Genomic DNA, 20,212 nt, shown 5'->3' with positions numbered 1-20,212 from the left:
ATCAGTTATTGGTATGTTAAGATTTGGGTGCCAGATTAAGCCCAATCTGTGTGTGGCTTCAGCTGTGTGCTAGACAATGCTAATCCCCTGGAATCAACAAGTGTTGAAAGCTAATTGAGCAAAGCTAAATTCCTCGTGAGGTTATAGCCTGGGGGATGGAGCAATTAAGACTCCTCTCAGAGTTAGTTAGAAGATAAGCCCAGAGCTTAGAGAGGTTAGAGTGAGGAGTTATATGAGCCAGAAGCTGGAGAAAAGCTGCAGCCAGGCAGAGAGCCATAGCTGGTGTCTGTTTTGGATCTATGGAAGGAGTAAGACCTCTTGGAGTGAACTCCTCCATCCTAGACTCAGGTTGTATATATGTGTAAATAAACCATATATCATAAAGATACCTCAGTCTCCACTGTGCCTCATTTTCCAAAAGGAAACAAATACCCTGGAACCTTGCACTGCTCAGACACTTGGGGTGCTGTGCAACAGTATTAATTTCATGACAGTTCAGTTTGTTAAAGCTCTCACACAGAGCCACACACACACACACACACACGCACACACTATATTTTTACCTCTTCCACTCCAGTAACAGAATAAGCATGACCTTTGACCAGCTTCAGACTTGTGATTGCTTCTGTTTCAGCTGCACTGGTTATCTAGGGCATATAAAATTATTTTAAAAACACAACACGGTGGTTTAAAATCCTAGAAGTGATTCACTGGGGTCGGGCAGAGCTACTTTGCTAACTTCCCAGGAGGTGGGTCTCTGCTGCTTACCAGGAGGGGCAAGGAGCTGTGGAGGTTGCACAGTGCAAACACACGTGCCCCACTAGTGCATTTGGCTTTCCCAGTAAGCAACACTAGCCCACCAGCCAGGAAGCTAGCACACTGACTCCACCTGGTGAGCTCCTTCTGAATCATAGAGTTGTAAGGGGGCTTGTAGGCTATCTAGTCCCACTTCCTGCTCAGTGCAGGAAATGAAATGTACATGCTGGAACATCTACAAGAGATGTCTGTCTGGCCTTTGCTTGAATGCCTCCAGCGAGGGAAAACCCACTGCCCCTTTAGATAATTGGTTCCATTATCAAACTTCTATTTCCATCGATAGATTTCTTCTCATATTCAGCCAGGCTCTACCATCCTATAACTTAAACTCTTTAGACCTAGTCCTGACTGCTGCCCCCTCACCAACCCAGGAACAGAGAGAACAAGTCTTTGTCCTCTTCTATGTGAGCCCATCAGTCATCTCCATGCTAAACATTCTCTCCTCATGGGACTTGTTTTCCAAACCCCTGACTAAAGACCAAGTGTGGATGCAACTTTTGTCAAAACACCAAGTGCATTTTTCTAGCTGTAGGACTCAATGCTGCTTCCCTAAAGTGGGACAATTGCTGTTCCAAGTTCCTAACACAAATATCTGCTGCTAGCGTTCTGTCACTTCACCACAACATAGGTTGGAGCACAGAAAAATGATGATGATGATGCCAGTAACTCACATCAATGGAGCAACCCAGCAGCGAACCGGCTTGCAGGGCCTTCTGGATGATTTGATACAGGTCGGATGGAGCTTTTCTCAGATCATATGATTCAGAGATGCCACCAGTGAAATCTTCAAAACCTTCTACAGTAGATCCTCCAGCGAGAGCCTCATATGAGCCATTCAGCCTGCAGTATGGATGGTGAAGAAATTTGTCTATCCACACTTCTCTGTTTTTGAAACTTTGCACTTCTCTAAATTTTGAAATGCGGCTCTCCAATCAAAATATGTGTACAAGAATGTGCACATTAGTGGGGGGAACTGTGCAAAAAAAATGTGTACATGAAAGGAGATAACACGCAAAAATGAATTCTATTAGATGAACATTCATTGCAAAAACCCATATCCTAGGCAAATTTTGTGTATATTAGGAGAAATGTGTTTCGAAATATTAATGCAAACTGGGTCAAAAACAACAACAACGAACTTGCAATGTATGTGGAAATGGAGCAAACTGCATTTAGGACTGGAAAAATGAGATCCTAAAACAAGCCAAAACTAACAGCCTTGCCCATTACTAACCTACAGTGTAGAAAAAAGCTTGAGGGCAATCTCCACACATGCACACGTCATACAGATTAAATAACACAATTTCTCTGCCTCCCACCACATTCCCTAAATCTGCCGCAGGGGGTGAAGGGATCCCTCAGGGCAGATTTAGAGGGGACACAGGGATTGCAGAGGGATGGGGAATAGAAATAGCTTCCCTACCTATACAATGTCATGGAATTCTACTCAATATTGATCCAGAGCAGATTCCAATGTATAGTTAGCAGAGTAAAAACTTAAACATTTTGCAGGACTCCCCAAAAATAGACCAGAGGCAGTTGTATTTCATCCAGAGCTACTGAAGGCAAATGAGCATAATGGTCACGAATCCAATACGTTCATAAGAAATCCAGTTCCAACAGTCTTAACTTAAACTTACAATAACTTATAATAAGACTAAACCTTAACGCTATGTGCAGAACACCACACCAGAAGGAAGAGAGATAGAAAGAGAAAGTGAAACCCAGGCTCCTCTGGCCTCTTATTATAGTCAGCATGACCTTGACAGAAGAGATAACAGAACCAGTTTAAGCCAGCTTCTCTGAAGGTATAACCCAAACATCATGAACCTTTCTGCTAGTTCCTTTCACACAGAGAAGCTTCTGGAAACTTCTTGAATTAATTAGAACAGGAAAGATCTCTACACATCAAATCAATACTTTCTGCATTAAGAAATGAAAACTGACATTCAGGTGATGAAAACCTTACCATCAGCTGAGCAACACTGTTGACTACAGCCCTATATTTCACCCAGTGAAAAATTCACTGGTAGCATTAGGCACTGTGCAGAAGGTAGACTGTGACTGATAGGCCTCATGACAGCTGCCTCCATTGAGCAACATCTAAGAATCATTTGCTTACTTGGCATAGGCCTTCTCCAACAGGGCACTCCAGAACTCACTGCCTTCTTCAGAGTGCAGGAAAAGGAGCTGCCCGTTTTTGGTGGGGAGCCGGTCATCCACAACAACGTCCACCCACTCTCCGTACTGCCAGAACTGACAAAAGAAAGGGGGGGAGAGGGAAAGCTCACGTATTGAATATCAGGCCATCAAAGGCGCTTCAAGCTGGATTCAACATATAAAATCATGAGGCATAGCTAGCCACTTTTTACACAATGCTTTATCTTTTCTTGTACAAATAATGTTTAAGTTTGCTGAGTGAAGTCATATAGAGAGCTGGAATATCTGGCTGAGGTTGGAGAGAAGAAACAGTTTCTGCTTGGTTTATATCTTGCCTATACTATACACACAGAAAAGTATGCAAACACATGATGGGCAAAGTCCTTCTGCCTTTTCCAGGACATGATTCTGGTTTTACATTGTTGACTACTTTTGCTTAAGTATCTCCTACTCTATAAATAATATGGAAGAGATACCTGGAAGTGAAAAATCCCAGCATAGTTCTTCTGGAAGCTCTGATCTTTGGGAACAACTCGGCTTAAAATTTCTTGATCCAATGTGAGAGATGCGATAGCTGCCAAAAGCCAGCAGTCTCCTGGAAGAATCAGATTCAATGGGAGAATTGGACATTGTAGCATATGAACCTATTAATGCTTTTGTTGCTGTCAAATTATGGAAACGTCTCATTTCTGTCACCGCCATAAGGAACTTGCCCTGTGTTTCAAATGGGCTTGCTGATTTGTTACACTTTAAGGCATTCAACAAGTACATGTGGCAAGGATACAGAAATTTAAACTTATTTTAAATGGCATGCGCTGTAAAATAATGTTTTTTAAAAGGGCCCTTGGCATTTGAAAGCTTTAGCAGGAGTATTAACCTATGTGTACAGAGGCAAACAGCCTTTGAAGATCCACTTTAAACCATGTTATTCTGAAAGATTATGGATGTGATTCTGCATTTAAGGCAAAGCTTTTAAGGCTAAGCTTTCTTTTCCTGGTGTGTTCTGGTTTTTTTTTATTATTATTATAATAATAAAAAGCAGGTTGTTAGTACAATATATGGAAAGCATCCTGAGTCTTTCAAGTTCTCTTGAGAGTGGCCAGGCTGATATTTCCACTAATTTTTGTTATTGACAAAGAGACAGAGTTTAATGAAAGAAACCCTTAGAGACAGCCTGTCTCTTATTCCTCTAAATTAGACAGGGCGTGCTAGTTTTGAATGAATGAAAAAAGAAAAAACCTGAGACAGAAGATGAAAATGAGGGTGAAACCTGCCTCAGCTTCCTAAACTAGTCATTGGGGGGCATGTGCAAAAGAAGCAATAAAGTTCGGGTTCAAGTGACATGTTTTACATCCTAGATTCATATTGCTTCTTTGATATTTATTTGCTCGACTTATCTGGAGCTGCTTCTTTGCACTCACCTTTGTACATCTAATTAAAACATGTATGGTTTGGTGTTTGTGATGGTTCCCTCCTTCCCCTAACACCACAGAAGACAGCAAGGGGGAGTGCTATTCAGTTACTTACCCAGTTCCCCTTGACAAATATCTGTACGAGTGGCTCCTCCCACAATGAACTGAGGGTTGGGGACTAGCTCCTGAAAACAAAAATGAATTAAATATTACATTTGCATGCACACCATTTCTCAAAATCCTGTACCTAACTTGTGATGTTTTAGCATCTTCGTCACCTGCAGATTTCCACTGAAACTGAGCTCTTCCTACAAATTCAGTGCTGCTCAAATGCACTAAATGGTTATCACAATTACCTCTGCTAAGATTGGGGGAGAAATTCCATTCTGGTTTTGCATTTAAATGTGAACCTACCTAATCAGCGTGTTGCATGGGTACCAACTGGAATAAAATATTGTGGGGGCACAGGTACCCGCTCTGCATAAGCGATCACATGACACACACACTATTTGAATGGCAATGCACATCAACTTTGTGGGGGCCTGGCCCCCTCAAATATTTTATTGTGGGGGCTGAAGTCCCCACAACCCCTAGAAGTTGGCTTCTATAGCATGTTGGTTGGGAGAAGGAGCTTCCAACCTAATGGAATCTGGATTCAAAGACAGAAGTTCTTGGACTGAACTGATTGCTTGCTACTTGAGTGCAATGTGTTACTTTGTTACTTTGTAATATTTAATTGTAACTAGTTTTAAGACTGTTCTGCAGTAATGCTTTCAGATTCATTATTGGGGTGGAAAGCTCAATTATTTCTAAGTAAGTTCCAGATCAGGAATTCAGCTGAGCCACTCTAACAAAAAGACCAGAGCATCATTGATGACACCACTTAAAACATCAAGATAATTGAAAAATTAAGCTCTGGTTGATTTGTTGAGGTTAAAAATAATGATCAGCACACATTCTTAAAATTGCAATTCTATGCATACTTACCTAGGAGTCAGCTCCACTGTACACAGTGGGTATTACATTTGAGGAAACATGCATAAGCTTGCATTCTTTGTCTATTCAGCATAATGGTTCACATAATTGTAGGCAGGTGCGTAAGTTCTCATTATTTTACTTTCTAAGAAACAAAGGGCTCATGAAAATATTTCTTTCGATGTGCCATTCTGTCTTATTCTAAAAAATGATATCGAAACTGAAATTTGGAATCCTCAGCAGTGTTGCAAAATAATGAGTATTTCTCTGCACTACAATTCTGAAGGTCCTCGCTCCCAGGACTGTCAGCACCACTACAGTAGTACCTCGGGCTACATACGCTTCAGGTTACAGACTCCGCTAACCCAGAAAGAGTACCTCGGGTTAAGAACTTTGCTTTAGGATGAGAACAGAAATTGTGCTCCGGCGGCGCGGCAGCAGCAGGAGGCCCCATTAGCTAAAGTGCTGCTTCAGGTTAAGAACAGTTTCAGGTTAAGAACAGACCTCCGGAATGAATTAAGTACTTAACCTGAGGTACCACTGTATTCTTTTTTCTGGAATAGTTTGAAGCAATGTACAAAATTAAAAACACAAAACAATCAATAAAAATGCAATCCATTGAACAAACTACCAACAGCACCACTAAAAGCTGCATAAAAACCTAAATGTTTAGGAGCGGATATAAAGCAGCAGGTCTAAAATCAAACACGAACAGCCTGTTGAAATTCCTGTCAAATCCACACAGACACTCCAAAGGAGTTTGTTAAAAGGAAAAGGAAAAGAAAGAAACTTCCTCTTGATGAAGAAGAAGAAGAGTTTGGATTTGATATCCCGCCTTTCACTCCCTTTAAGGAGTCTCAAAGCAGCTAACATTCTCCTTTCCCTTTCTCCCCCACAACAAACACTCTGTGAGGTGAGTGGGGCTGAGAGACTTCAGAGAAGTGTGACTAGCCCAAGGTCACCCAGCAGCTGCATGTGGAGGAGCGGAGACGCGAACCCGGTTCCCCAGATTACGAGACTACCGCTCTTAACCACTACACCACACTGGCTCTGATCCAGGCATATGGCATGCTGTTCTAAATGTAGGTGAAAGACGGCAGGTGGTAGATTGTTCTTGGAATGGGGAGAAGCCAAGGTGTCACAGCTTTTGAGAGAGAAGTTTTCATTTCCCATGTAGCTATAACTGGAAGACTCTCTGAGTCACACTATCAGATCTTGAGATGAGTTGCTGTTATTATTATGAGAGGTATTTTGTGTTTTCATTTTGTATCTTTATGCTGTAAACCGGCCTGTGATCTTCAGATGAAGGGTGGTACATAAATTTTAATAATACTGTACAGTGGTACCTCGGGTTAAGAACTTAATTCGTTCCGGAACCTGAAACTGTTCTTAACCTGAAGCACCACTTTAGCTAATGGGGCCTCCTTCTGCCACCACACCGCTGTTGCATGATTTCTGTTCTCATCCTGAAGCAAAGTTCTTAACCTGAGGTACTTTTTCTGGGTTAGCGGAGTCTGTAACCTGAAGCATCTGTAACCTGAAGTGTCTGTAACCTGAGGTACCACTGTATTGGCCCAAATATAAGCTGCAGTTCTTTTTTCCAAATTCCAATCGTGAAAAGTTAAAGTGTGGCTTATATTCGTGATCTTACACCTGAGGAAGCAGCCCAGAAGCACGGGGTAACGGCGCCCAGCCCACCCGCCATTCCCAAATCTCCCCCAAGCCGCCGGAATGAAGGGGTAAAGGTGGGGAGGCCACCAGCAAAGCAATGCAGCTCCCCTGCCCCAAAGAGCAGCCCAGGATTGTGGGGCAATGGTGCCCGTCCCATCTGCAGCTCCGAAGCCTCCCCCAAGCCGCCAAATTTTAAAGGTGTGGCTTATTTGTGGGTGCAGCTTATATTCAGGCCAATATGGTAATAATAATCATATTACCACCCAGAATTGTCAAAATATCAGCATTGCTTTATACTATTCATATGGTATCTGTCAGAGCTGCCTCTAGGTCCCAGCTCACAGAGGACCAACGCCCGGTTGATGTAATGTACAAGAGTCTTTATTGAAGTTTAGTTTCCATTTCAAACCCCAGAGCGTGCAGCCCTACGTCTTGGCCCTAGACCGGCGAAGTCCCCTCTGAGTCACTACCCCTTCCGCACCAGTTTAAGATCCTAGCCCGGCTCCACCTCCTGCGCTGTTCCTTCCTCCTCTGGGTCCTTCTGCCCCCTGGGGTTTCCTCCCTCCTGGACTCTTCTGACGCTGACCCCCCTGAGTCTTGCCCTTCCTTCCGGCGGGCTTTAGGACCTGGCTCCCTATCCGGGCTACCTGCTGTGCCGCTCGCCTGTACATTTGAACTTGGCGCGCGCGCCCAGCCGGTGACTTTCCTCTTGACCGTTTCCCCGCTCTCCGATGGAGGCGTGGCCAATCCTGACTCATCTCCTCCCTCTGGTGGTGAGAAGACTGGTCCCGATGCCTGGGACTCCTCCCCCCCACTACGCTCTGGTGGGGACGCTGGTCCTGATTTCCAACTGCTGCTCAGGGAGTCCCCGCTGGCCCCTTCCTTCTGGGGTTTCCCCCTTGGCACCCCCCTTGCCCTGGCCATCGGCGCTCCTCTCTGTGAATCTTCCGATTCGCTGGAGAGACTCGTGGAATCTCTCTGACCACTGTCACTGCCTACACCCCCCTCGGATTCCTCCTCCTCACTCTCCATTTGCTCCTTCTCCTGTGTCTCTGCTCCTGAACCCCTGACAGTATCCAAGATTGCTGGGTGAAAGAATGTGGTTTTTAAAAAATCTGTAGCTGCTTTGAGATATCTTTAATTGTTTTTACAATTTTTTTCGTTTATTTTAATGTACCGTATTTTTCGTCCCATAGGACGCTCCGTCCCATAGGACGCACCTAGTTTTTTGGGGGGGAAATAAAGGAAAAAATTTTTTCCTTTATTTCCCCCCCCCCCCCAAAGCAGGTCGGGGAAACCGAACCAGGTCGAGGAACGGTGCTTGTGGGGCTGGCCGATGTCTGCCTCAGGCGGCAGGCTGCTATCCGCAGCGTGGGGAGCCCTGCGGGGAACTCCTGCAGGGCTCCCCACGCTGCAGATGTCTGTCCGGCCCGGGGGGCACTCTGCTTCAGGGTGCCCCGCCCGCCCGCCGGGTGGCAGGCTGCTATCCGCAGCGTGGGGAGCCCTGCGGAGAACTCCCACAGGGCTGCCTAGGCTGCGGATGTGTTCCCGAAGCGCCGGGCGCTCTGTTTTCAGGGCGCCCGATGCTCCGGGAAGCAGGCTGCTATCTGCAGCCTAGACATCCCTGCCAGACCTCCTGCAGGGCTGCCCAGGCTGCGGATGTGCTCCCGAAGCGCCGGGCGCTCTGCTTTCAGGGCGCCCAACGCTCTGTGAAGCAGGCTGCTATCCACAGCCTAGACAGCCCTGCGGGACCTCCTGCAGGGCTGCCTAGGCTGCGGATGTCTTCCTGAAGCCTGGAGAGCAAGAGCGGTCGGTGCGCACCGACCCCTCTCGCTCTCCAAGCTTCAGCGAAAGCCTGCATTCGCCCCATAGGACGCACCCAGATTTCCCCTTCATTTTTGGTGGGGAAAAAGTGCGTCCTATGGGTCAAAAAATACGGTATTTATATCCCAAGTTGAGATTCAAGGCAGCTTGTGATTAAAAAAAAATTGTTATAAAATACAAAGTAGTAAGAACAAAGCAGTTAAGAACAATAGTACAGTGGTACCTCAGGTTAAGTACTTAATTCGTTCCGGAGGTCCGTTCTTAACCTGAAGCTGTTCTTAACCTGAAGCACCACTTTAGCTAATGGGGCCTCCTGCTGCTGCCACGCTGCTGGAGCCCAAATTCTGTTCTTATCCTGAAGCAAAGTTCTTAACCTGAAGCAATATTTCTGGGTTAGCGGAGTCTGTAACCTGAAGCGTCTGTAACCTGAAGCATATGTAACCCGAGGTACCACTGTAGTTAAAATACAACATAACACAGTAAGAACCAGCATAAGAATACTGATTACGCTGATAACTGCCCAGTGGTCAGCATCATCTGCAGGGCTGCAGCTCTGAGAAAAACAAGACCGTCTTGGGGTGTTCATGCCGTGAACCCCTCCATCGTAGGCTCAGGTTGTATATATGTGTAAATAACCTATGTATCACAAAGACACCCCCATTTCCACTGTGCCTCATTTCCAGAAGGAATCACGAAGCCTGGATAAATGCTTGGAACCCCATACAGCTCAGAGATTGGGGAGGCACACAACAATACTGAAAATAATCTGCAACTGCCTTCCTGAGAAACAGTCGCATGTTTTTTATTGTTCTGTTCTTCATTCACATTGCATTCAAATCTTTCTTAAGTGCCTGGAGAGTAAAAGCCTTTCTAAGGAGGTGTTTGTTCCTTGATTGTTTCATTAAAAAATGTAGTAAAAACTGCATATGCAATTTCACTGAACAGTAAACTTTATGAAGGCAACTGAAGACACACACCCCATTCCATCCACCCTGCTGTTGACAAGAGACCTCTGCACTACCTGAAAATGCTTCCAAAACGAAAGAGAAGATTAGGAATGGCTTTTAGCCAGACCTCATGACATTTCACATTGCCATGCACACATAAAGAAACTTAGAAGAAGGGCTCGGTGGCTTTGCATGCAAAAGTTCCCAGGCCCAATTCTCAGCATTGGTCCAGGAAGAACAGTGACTCTCCTTCATCTGAAATGTAGTACTGCCAGTTAGTATATACTGAGCAAGATGGATCGATGGTCTGACTCAGTAAAAGGCAGCTTCCTATGGTTATGTGATCTTCGAAACTGTGCGAGAGAGTCAAGAGAAGGAAAAGACAATGAAATTGAAGTCAAAGGAAAGCGATTGAAAAGAACATTGGGGGGGAATGTACTTGGCAAAAAAAAAAAAAAGGTAACTACAGTGGTACCTCAGGTTAAGTACTTAATTCGTTCCGGAGATCCGTACTTAACCTGAAATTGTTCTTAACCGAAGCACCACTTTAGCTAATGGGGCCTCCTGCTGCTGCTGCGCCGCCAGAGCACGATTTCTGTTCTCATCCTGAAGCAAAGTTCTTAACCTGAAGCACTATTTCTGGGTTAATGGAGTCTGTAACCTGAAGCATATGTAACCTGAAGCGTATGTAAGCTGAAGCGTATGTAACCTGAGGTACCACTGTATTATTAAACAGAGTTTGGTTTTTTTAAGCTACTTTCATTTCTTTTGCAATTTGGCTTTGAAATAGGAATAGTATGCGGTCTTGCAAATGCGCAAACAAAATGACCTGATCTGCAGCTCGTGGACTAATGGGATCAGAACTTTGCTGTCCACCAGATTTTGCATTCCTCCCAATGTTGGGGTGCAGTTCTCAGTAGTTGTGATACAGGGCTTGTCCACACTTAAGCTTGCACTGTGCCTAGAAAGTTCGGGTCTAAGCTGTTTCCCCCTTGCGCCACTCCTTTCCCGGGGAAAACCAGCTCTTTAACAGATGGCAATCCACAAAAAAAAAACCGATTGTCATTTGCTCTGAGTGCTAATGTATGGCTTTCCCTGGAGGTGGGAGAAATCAGCGGGACAAGATGATAAGCCCACTCAGAAAGATGCCTCACTGAGTTCAATGGGATTTACTCTCAATAAAATAGGTAAAGGATTGCAGTCTAAATACATGTTTTGAAAGAAAATGGGGATAAATATTTTGAGAGAAAATACTAATTTAAGAAGGGGGAAATGCATTAAATACATATTTAAACAGTATTTTCAGAGGATTTGAAGACTAATGCAGAAACAGAGCAGAATGGAATTACATCTAAAAACCTGCAAAAATGATACACACAGAGAAAGGTTTTCCCTCCCCGTTTTGACAGTTAATGTGCCATCAATGTGCCTTTGAAACAGTATCTCTAATAGCACAGCGAAGTTTAAGCTTATTAAAACCTCAGAAATTGGCAGAAGGAAATCCCCAAAGAATATGTTTCCAGGCATTCTCAACACTGAATGTTGCCAGATGTCCCTTATTCCAGACCACCACATTCTCAAGAACATAATAAATGGCTCTAATTTTCACCCACTATATTTCCATGCAATATGTTAAATGTCCCTTAATCCAGATATTGCCACTCCAAAAGCATCCCTGATTTTAGATGCTCTGGTTGATCTTATCAGTCCCGAAAGGACAAACCATTGGAGAAGAAACTTCAGCATTTCTATTCTTGTTTACATCTGCAAGATCAAGGTGATGGCCACTAGAGAAGCATTAAAACAAACTATATCTAGGGTTCAAAGTAAAATGAGTATATAATAATTTGGATTTCTTCTTGCAGGCCGGTACCTTTGCTTTTTTGCATACTATTACAATCCTTGTGAGTCTGAAGATGACACTTGGATGAATGAAATGTTATCTGAACCTGACTGATTATGAACACAATGTAAAAATCTTACCGGAGGTCGTTTCCAGATAATGCCCTGAGTTTTGGGTGAATAAGGCCCCAGATCCCTGTAGCCAAGAACAGAAGGGCAGGCGGGGAATTCCTCGTCTTTGAAGAGAATGCCAGACTGTAAGCACTGCCTCTTCAGAGCTTCAAAATCCTGTTTTAAGTATTTCACGGCATTCTGGTTGGAGCCCAGGCCTTTCAGGGCTTCCTTCTCCCTGGCCAATTTAATCGCCACGTTTGCCATAGCGAGGCAGAAGGACACAGCAGGTCTTAAAGCCTAAATGCAAGGTGGGAAGTGTGGCCAGGTGAGAGTGGAATGAGCAAGCACATTACGCTGTGCAACACCCTCAAAGAAGGAGGAAACATTCAAAGGTAAATATGTACACAAGAGGGAAAGGGTCAAGACAATGGAAGCGAAAGGCAGAGAAAGGGAATATTCCAGTGGCTGTAGCATTTATTCAGTATCCTCCCTTTGTATGAGGAGCAGATACTAGCTTTCTAGTCAACTGTTGAATTTTAAGATGTGTATAGGAGAACTGAGACTTTTGCAGGTAGGGAAACAAGCCAGACAAGGTGAAGGGGAGTAAAGCTTGCTGGACAATTCAGGACAGCCCATAGAAAGTGCTCCTTCGCACATAGTTAAACTGTGGAATGTTCTCACTCAAAGAAGGAGTTACGGTGGCAAACCTGGGTGGCTTTAGAAGAAGATCAGACCAATTCATGGAGAATAAGGTGCAAGCCTGGGCAGTGTGTATGGGCTGCCCAAATGACAAGACCCGCCCCCATCTGCCTTGCTGATGTGGTCCAAAGGAAAGCAGAGCAATATGTTTCGCACCAGTTTAGCTGCAGGAGTTGCCAGAAGGAGGCACACAAGACACCATTCAACCATCTTAGGGACTCCATGCTGGATTTGTGTAGGGTTTACTCCTTAGCCTTCTATTCTCCCAAAGATATCCTGCAAAGCAGCAGAGGTTTAGGATCAGAGTTTTCCTTCTCCTAGATCATGGGCTACCTTCCCAGGCTGATGAGCCCCACCTGCCCCTCACTTCCCTCTACAGCACGTGCAGAAACCGCCTTCTTTACCATTCAGCCTACTACTGGCTTCATCTGCCAGAGCCTGTCTTTGCATGCAGGGGAAGTCCCTAACCCTCCAAGGGTTTGAGACCCATAGGCTACCCTCACCTGGTTTAGTCATGTCTGACACATCCTTGGGGCATTAGGGGTGTTAAGGGAGAGGTAGTACCTCTGGTGGGGGACATGTCATGCTCCTTTGGGGTAGTTTGTCCACCCATTCAGGGAATCTGAAATAGTAGAATTAAATCAGATAATTTAAACTATTTTAGCACCAATTCAGATCAGCAACACAATAACTTCTTTAAAAAAATGGTTATAAACAGATGTGCATTTAGAGTCTGTCTGAAGGCCTGTAGTGATGAGGCTGCATATACCTCAGTTGGAACAGAATTCTACAAGCGTGGAGTCAGTGCTAAGAAGGCCCTGTCATTCATACTTGCCAACCTAATTGATCACATCAGTGGGCAGCACACAACCAGAGCTGAACTCAAAATATTGGTAGGCTGGCATGGATAAAGGCTGTCCTTTGGATAACCTAAATCATTAAGGGTTTTAGATGATCATTGTCTAAAGGAGAAGATCTAAGGGATAGTCAACATAGCACCTTTCAGATCTGTGACCCCTAGCCAAGCTGGCTACAGCTGCTGGGAGTTGAAGACTAGCTGCATCTGGAGGACAACACGTTGGCTTCCCTGGTCTAAGTTTTCCACCCAGCCCTTATGGGAACAGAAACAATCTCTCCCACTCCCAAAGACTTGGGATATTTATCTCCAGGACTGCATCTCAGAGAGAAGCAAATAACCTGCAAAGGTTGAGTCTCTTGTTGAAACACCCAAATGTACCTTGTTCAGACTCACCTTCAACTAAATCCTGTGTTGTTAGGAAAACACACTTAACGATTGAAGTTAAAAGCAGGAAATAAGTCTGTGAAATTGAATTCTCAGACAGTCAACCTTGGCATTATGATCCTATAATGCTCTTGAGAAATGATTCACACAATTAGCTTTTCCCTGCAATTTGTTGAATTGCTACCGTTGCCAGTTATACAACATACAGAACAATAGAACTATCAAAGCCCCAAACCTCAGTTTTCGAAGGAAGTGCTCTCAAAACAAGGTCTTTGGTATGGGCACTCAATTGCAAATGGACCTTTACCTTTAAAAAAGAAAAGAAAAGAAAGTCCAGATTTCTTTAAAAGCATGCATGGGGCCTTCAGTAGACAGAGCAGCCTTCTGGGAAAAATCTGCTCTCCCTTTGAGCAGCCCAGAGACTGATGAAAGTGGCAGTTGCAAGAAGATGTTGTGGTGGCCTTGTTGATGGTGGTGGTTGGGGGAAGGATCTTAGTTACTTAATTCCATACAGTACCATCCTGTCCGTTAAGTTCAATGAGACTTACTCAGCAGAGATGGGGCACCTGTGACCCACCCAATGTTGGACAACAAGGACCCCTCCATATATCCTTTTTATTGTGCATGCATGCTGATTTGTGCTCACGATGGTATACACAATCCAGCTTGCAATGCTGTTTGTGCCTGTAAAAGATTCAGGGCAGACAGGCTGCTTCATTTTCAATCAGTGCATAACCTGTAGTTTGCTACTTAAATCCTCTAACTTTCCATAATACAAGTGTGTGTGTGTGTGTGTGTGTGTGCGTGCACGCGCGCGCACACACACACACACAAACACACACTCATCATGGTTTTGATGCACTCTAGCACAAACATGCCCCTCCACCTCGTAATTGGGGAAGCATTGCAGAACAACTAATAAAATGGTGATGAATGGACAGTCCAGTATAAATCCACCACTAAATGTACCTGCAAAAATGAAACACTGGTTTGGAGGAATCCTAGCTCCCATAAGTTCCAGGCAGCATGGCCAATGGTTGAAGATAACAGAAGCTGGAGTTCAACAACATCCATGAGGTGTAGGACTGCAGCATTAGAGGTTTCCTCAGAGTGTATTTTCCTCCTACTTGACCAGCAACCAGGAGCACTGAGTTCATGGTTCCCCTCCCCCATGTGTTTTCCATAACTTCTGAAGGGATCCTAATAATCCCAATTTGTTATGGTTTCTGTCATTATGAGCACAAAGACATTATTACTCTGAGCACTGCCTAAGCGGACTACCCACTCCAAACCATACGCCCACTCCTTGCTGTTTATATTGCTTTTATAGTCTCTGTGAGCTTTATTGGATTTTGTCGTGTTTCCTTATCTCATGGGGAAGTTTCCCACCATTAAAAGCTCATTTTCTCTCCCCACACCTACAGGCTCAAAACATGAGCACAGTGATCAAATCCTCTGCAAATCACAGGCCTGTTACTGGTCGAAAGCAGGGAGATTTGTCATTTCCAATGAAGTTTAAGCAGGCTGTAAGAACGTAGGCTGTAAAGAAGTGTAAATACTGCACCAAGGCACTGCTTCCAAGGAAAAAGGCTTCTGAAAGAGGTGAATTTTTCACTTCCATGTGGGTTGGAATGACAGAGATCTTGTCTTTTCAACATACTTTATCAGCCAGGGTACCTCTGTGTCTTAACCAGCTGTCTTTTCAGTTTGTTTCAGGCTTCAGATGAAGTGGATAGAATCTTGTCTACAAAAGCACACCCAGTTTACATCCTATATGCCCCTACTCTCCTTCCCTGTCTACATCTATCCTGCCTGTCTTCCAAGGAACTTGGGGCATTGTGCAAGATTTCCTCTCTATACCCTCCACCCAAGATTAACCTTGCAGCAGAGATGAGGAAACTGTGGCCCTCCGTACATTGTTGGACGTCAACTTCTATCCGCTCCAGAGGATGGGAACTGTAGTCCAACCACAACATCTGGAGGGCCAAAGGTCATCCATCCTTCTCCTTACAACCACCCTGTGGTGTTAGTTTGAGAGCAGGGCTGGCCCACCTGTGAGGCAAGGTGAGGCAACCACCTCAGGCGGCAGAATTCACAGGGCTACAACAGCTGTGGTGAGCTCCTTGGAGGCCAGAAGCTGCTGCTTCTTCAAGCAGCACCCACAATGCTGCCTCTAGTGGCCTCTTGGCAAATAGGAGGCACTGCTGGTCTCCTCCCAGTCCTAGGGAGGAAATGGCAGGTGGGGTCTCCTGGGCTCTTCACCTTCTAAGCATGATTCAGAGCAGGCCCCTTTATGCCCTACAACAGTCTTTAATTCCCACTTCAACCCACCCATGCTTGTTCCTGATGTAGATCTTTATTCCATGCTTGTTCCTAGTGTTGACCTTCACTCATTCCTTCTTCCATAGTGTGTGGGGATACCGCTTTGCGGTTTACCTCAGGTGCCAAAATGTATTGGGCTGGCCCATCTTGAGAGAGTGAATCATCCAAGATTACCCAGAAAGCTTTATGTCTGAGTGGGGATTTGAATCCAAGTCAAAGTCCAGCACTCAGTGTTTACTTTCCTCTAGGCTCTCGTTTAAGTCCTTGCTTTCATTTCCCCCTGCTTTCCAAAGACACAGGTCAGAACATCCTGCCTAGATCAATACATTCAGAAAAGAGTCTTTAACTGAATTTTCTCTTTGTGTTATTTCATTTTGAGAAAGAAAGCTGTTATTTGGAAGGCCTCTAAAGGCACAATGCTTCTCAAATGCACACAGCGGCCTCCTAGCCATTATTTGTAGCAAGTTATATACTTAAAATTCTATTCACAAGTGGCGGTGTACACAATTTCCCGTACATGGAGTTTTATCTGTGTGCAAGCCCAATGTTCGTATGTGACGTGATCCTTAGCTTCACTGCTTCTGACCTGTATTCTCAAGGACTGTTGCTAATAGTAACAATTAAAAGCGAAAATTGATGCACAAGCACCACCTAGAGGCAACAGGGAGTGCTTGAAGGAGATAATTAATTCCCAATCAAGGGTGGATGATCTGCTTGGTCATATATCTGTGACAAGGGATTGAAATTTTCATGTTCATTAAGAGTTGTCAGGGGAATTAAGGCTCAGTTAATGACTGTCAAGTTTAACCTTTCAAGTCATGAGGTGGGTCAGGCTTCCTCCATCACCTGCTTGCATCTTCCTGTCTCTCGCTCCCCCCCGAAAGCACTCCAAGCAATGCAGAAGGCAGAGAGGAAAATGAGGATGGGGGGCATGAGAATACTGGCTGAATTTGCCAGAATGCAATTTGGGGAGAGCTTGGCCAATCCTGCAGTGTCCTACTCAAGCTGACTTGCTATCAAAACTAATTGCCAGCCGGAGCTATGAGCTGTAACTCCTCCCATGACAAAGGCTTAAATGTGTATCGACTGAACCTTCAGCTCAGTTTTAATATGGGCTCTACTTCAGCCTTGACGTTATTAACTGACAGGGTGTGGGACTCTGTTTAGACATTTTGGGTGGTATTCAACTACATTTTACTCAGAACGGATGCACTGAAATTAATGAACATGCCATTAATGTCAATGGTCTACTCTAAGCAAAACTTAGTTGAATGCCACCCTTTTATTTTATTTTAATTGCATTTTTACCATTTTGTTATCTGTCACTGTTTTTAGAAGGAAGGACAGGACAGAAAATTTAAAACAACAACATTTTTAATAATAATAACACCACCCTTTTTAAAATGATTTTCTTTATTTAAGTAACTTATAAACTGCTCCATATTTATAAGAAATATCTGAGCAGTTTGTAATATAAACACACACACATAAAAAATTAACATTTTAAAGCAGAAGAAAACAATTAGATAATATAAATGAAACAAGTAGCATATGGGAACCATAATAACTACTAGCAGATCCAAAATACAGAAATACAGCAAAGACGGTCATGTTCTCTGTATTTCTAGGTAGCAGCAGCACTTTCACTTCTGCTGTTGCCCCCCCCCCCCCCCAATTTAAGATAGCAGTAAAAGGTTGTTGGAATAACTGGGCCTGATAAGGGGATACTGTAACTTCCTTCATGAGCGTAAATCACCCCATGGATGAGCTAATCACAGGTGCATCATCAGCCAAGCCAGTTGCTATGGTAACAGCCCAGTGACCTGACTGTATCTGTGATTAATGCATGTCATCTCAGTAGTGTCTGTGAGTCTTCAGTTTGTCTGTCTGTTGGTTAGTAGGTTAGCCCATCAGTGTTACCTGCCCAGTGCTATGTCTTGAGTTGCTAAACTTATTTAGAGCAACAGTGGTACTTTGTACTTGTATGTAGCTGTATCTGCAAAAGTCTACAAGCTGTAAATATCTATGTCCAGAACTGTTTTACTGAGCCTTATCTTCTGCAGCAGTAAACTATCTGAACCTTTCCCGGCTTCCATGTCGTGACTGTACTGGGAGAAACTTCCATTGTGTGAGTATCTCATCTGAGATTCCCAATAAAGGTGGAACAAAATGGCATGCTCCCTACTCCTGGAGTTTCCTGCTATCTCCCAGGAGCACCCACAATAATTCTTCCCCCTCACAAAAAAAGAAGAAGAGAGGGCAGTACCCCTGCCCTTAGTATAACCCAACAGGGTAATCCACAACAGCACTGGACTGGAAGTGAGCCTCCTGATTCTTTTCTTCCCAGAAGTTATATTTTCTCTGGGCCTTTCTAAACAATAATTTTGATTCATAATAGTAGCACATGATAGGCCTTTTGTGCAATGTGAATCAAAGCTATATGGGATCCACATGCCCCCTTCAGCTATGCCCCCTAGAACAGGAGTGGCAAACCTGTGACCCTGTAGAAAACAGTCTTTCTCAGCCATATGTTGTTAGATTAGAACCCCCATTATCTATTATCACTGGTCCTGCTATCTAGGGATGATGGGTGTTGTAGTCCAATAACATCTGGGGAACCAAAGCTAAGAAAGGCTGCTCTAGAAGTTGTTGGACTACAAATCCCATCATTCCCAATAATTGGCTGTGATGGCCGAAGCTGATGGGTTCTGGAGTCCAACAACATCTGGAGGGCTACAGATTCTCTACCCCTTCCCTAGAAGACCAGGGATAGTGGATAACCAATTGCACAACAGTATGGATGGCTAGGTGGGGGCAGCTATTCACCAGCACGCTGCTGATATCAGACTGATCCATATGGGCACACCCTGTATAAATGAAGGACAGATGGCTCTTAAACATTTGTTTATGCAGCATGGAATATTCAAAAGCACTCTGTGCAGGAGAAGGAGCCAAGGTTGGCTCCAAGGACTTCCCGACTCAGCAACAACTATGCAAACAATTGGTTTAAATTTCCTGTCAGTGCAACATAATATTAAATTGGCAGCAGTTGTGCTTCAGCAGTTTCTGGGAGCAGAACATCACAGAACTGAAGGAAGTGTCTTCAGCAGAGCAGGCACACTGAGAAGCGAGATGGCAGCAAATTAGCAGCTTGCGGTTTAAGGATGAACAAAGGGGACTGGAGCAAACGGATTAGCATGTCCAGGCTTCAAGAGCATCTCTTCTGCACTTTGCTTGCAGCACTCAGGAGTCTGGCTGTGCAACATGACAAGAGCGGACAGAAACGATGCTTTAGGAAATGATCAAAATAAGGAAAGAGTTTTGCAAAAACATGAGGCATTAGATATGGAAGAAAATAGGCCTGGCTGAAATCTGGCTTGCATTCAAATCAACTGCTTCCTTTTGGTTTCAATGCAGAAACACGAGGAATGGTGAAAAGTAGAAGGATGAGGGGTTATGGGAAACCAACGAAGATGCAAATCTTAACTTAGAGCAGCTATACAAGCAATCCTCATTTTGTGCGGGAGTTACATTGCGTAAGCCCACGTGCTTTGGTGGGGCATACGTAAAGCATTCTGCCCCGTTCCACCCTTTTAGTGACATTTTATTGACATTTTCAGGCCACTTCTGGGTTCTGCGCCATGCATGTGAGTGCAATCGCACATCAATCGGACACGCGTAAATTGTGAGTTGCCTGTACGTGTTTCATTGCAATCATGAACACCAGTTTTATGTATTCATTCTCAGCCCAAAGCAAATTGTAAATAAAAAAAAAGTACTTGCATAATGGATAGTAAAGGGCTATTACAGGAAAAGGTATTTTGTAACTCTCTCTCTTTGACCTTGGGTATTTCTGTTCTTTCATTTAATTATATTCTAGTAGTTTTGTTTCATTGTGTTGTATATCTCCCCCACCCCCCACCAACATACACCTGATTGCATTTTTTTTTAAGTCCTATTGAAAATTTGTCAGCATTTTAATGCAAAACTCTCTTATTATACACGCTCGTAGGAAATTTTCCCTAATACATTTTTGTATGTTATTTTCAGTAATATCAACATTTTCATGCAAATGTTTCCCCAGTGTATGTATTTTTGAATGCATTATATACTCATTCATGAGAAAGGCTTCAGGAGTAAACCCTGAGGAAAAATCTGTGCCCGCTGCCTTGTGGGACATTTTCAGG

The 20,212-nt window shown here is 44.1% G+C and overlaps 1 protein-coding gene across 1 annotated transcript in view; it reads right to left on the bottom strand.

Moving 5' to 3' along the window:
• CAPN8 (calpain 8) overlaps positions 1–12,074 on the bottom strand; it is a 46,187-nt gene extending 34,113 nt beyond the window's left edge. The window contains exons 1-6 of the mRNA XM_081857800.1: positions 11,789–12,074; positions 4,504–4,573; positions 3,453–3,571; positions 2,939–3,072; positions 1,488–1,656; positions 564–647 (exon numbers count right to left, since the gene is read on the bottom strand). Coding sequence (XP_081713926.1) covers positions 564–647; positions 1,488–1,656; positions 2,939–3,072; positions 3,453–3,571; positions 4,504–4,573; positions 11,789–12,025 — 813 coding nt within the window. The 5' untranslated portion in view covers positions 12,026–12,074. The remainder of the gene's footprint in view (positions 1–563; positions 648–1,487; positions 1,657–2,938; positions 3,073–3,452; positions 3,572–4,503; positions 4,574–11,788) is intronic.
• Positions 12,075–20,212: the final 8,138 nt, after the last annotated feature.

Source organism: Podarcis erhardii (genome assembly GCF_964252035.2).
Source record: "Podarcis erhardii genome assembly, chromosome: 3".
NCBI classification, from domain to species: domain Eukaryota; kingdom Metazoa; phylum Chordata; class Lepidosauria; order Squamata; family Lacertidae; genus Podarcis; species Podarcis erhardii.
This window is presented reverse-complemented; position numbering and strand designations above follow the sequence as displayed.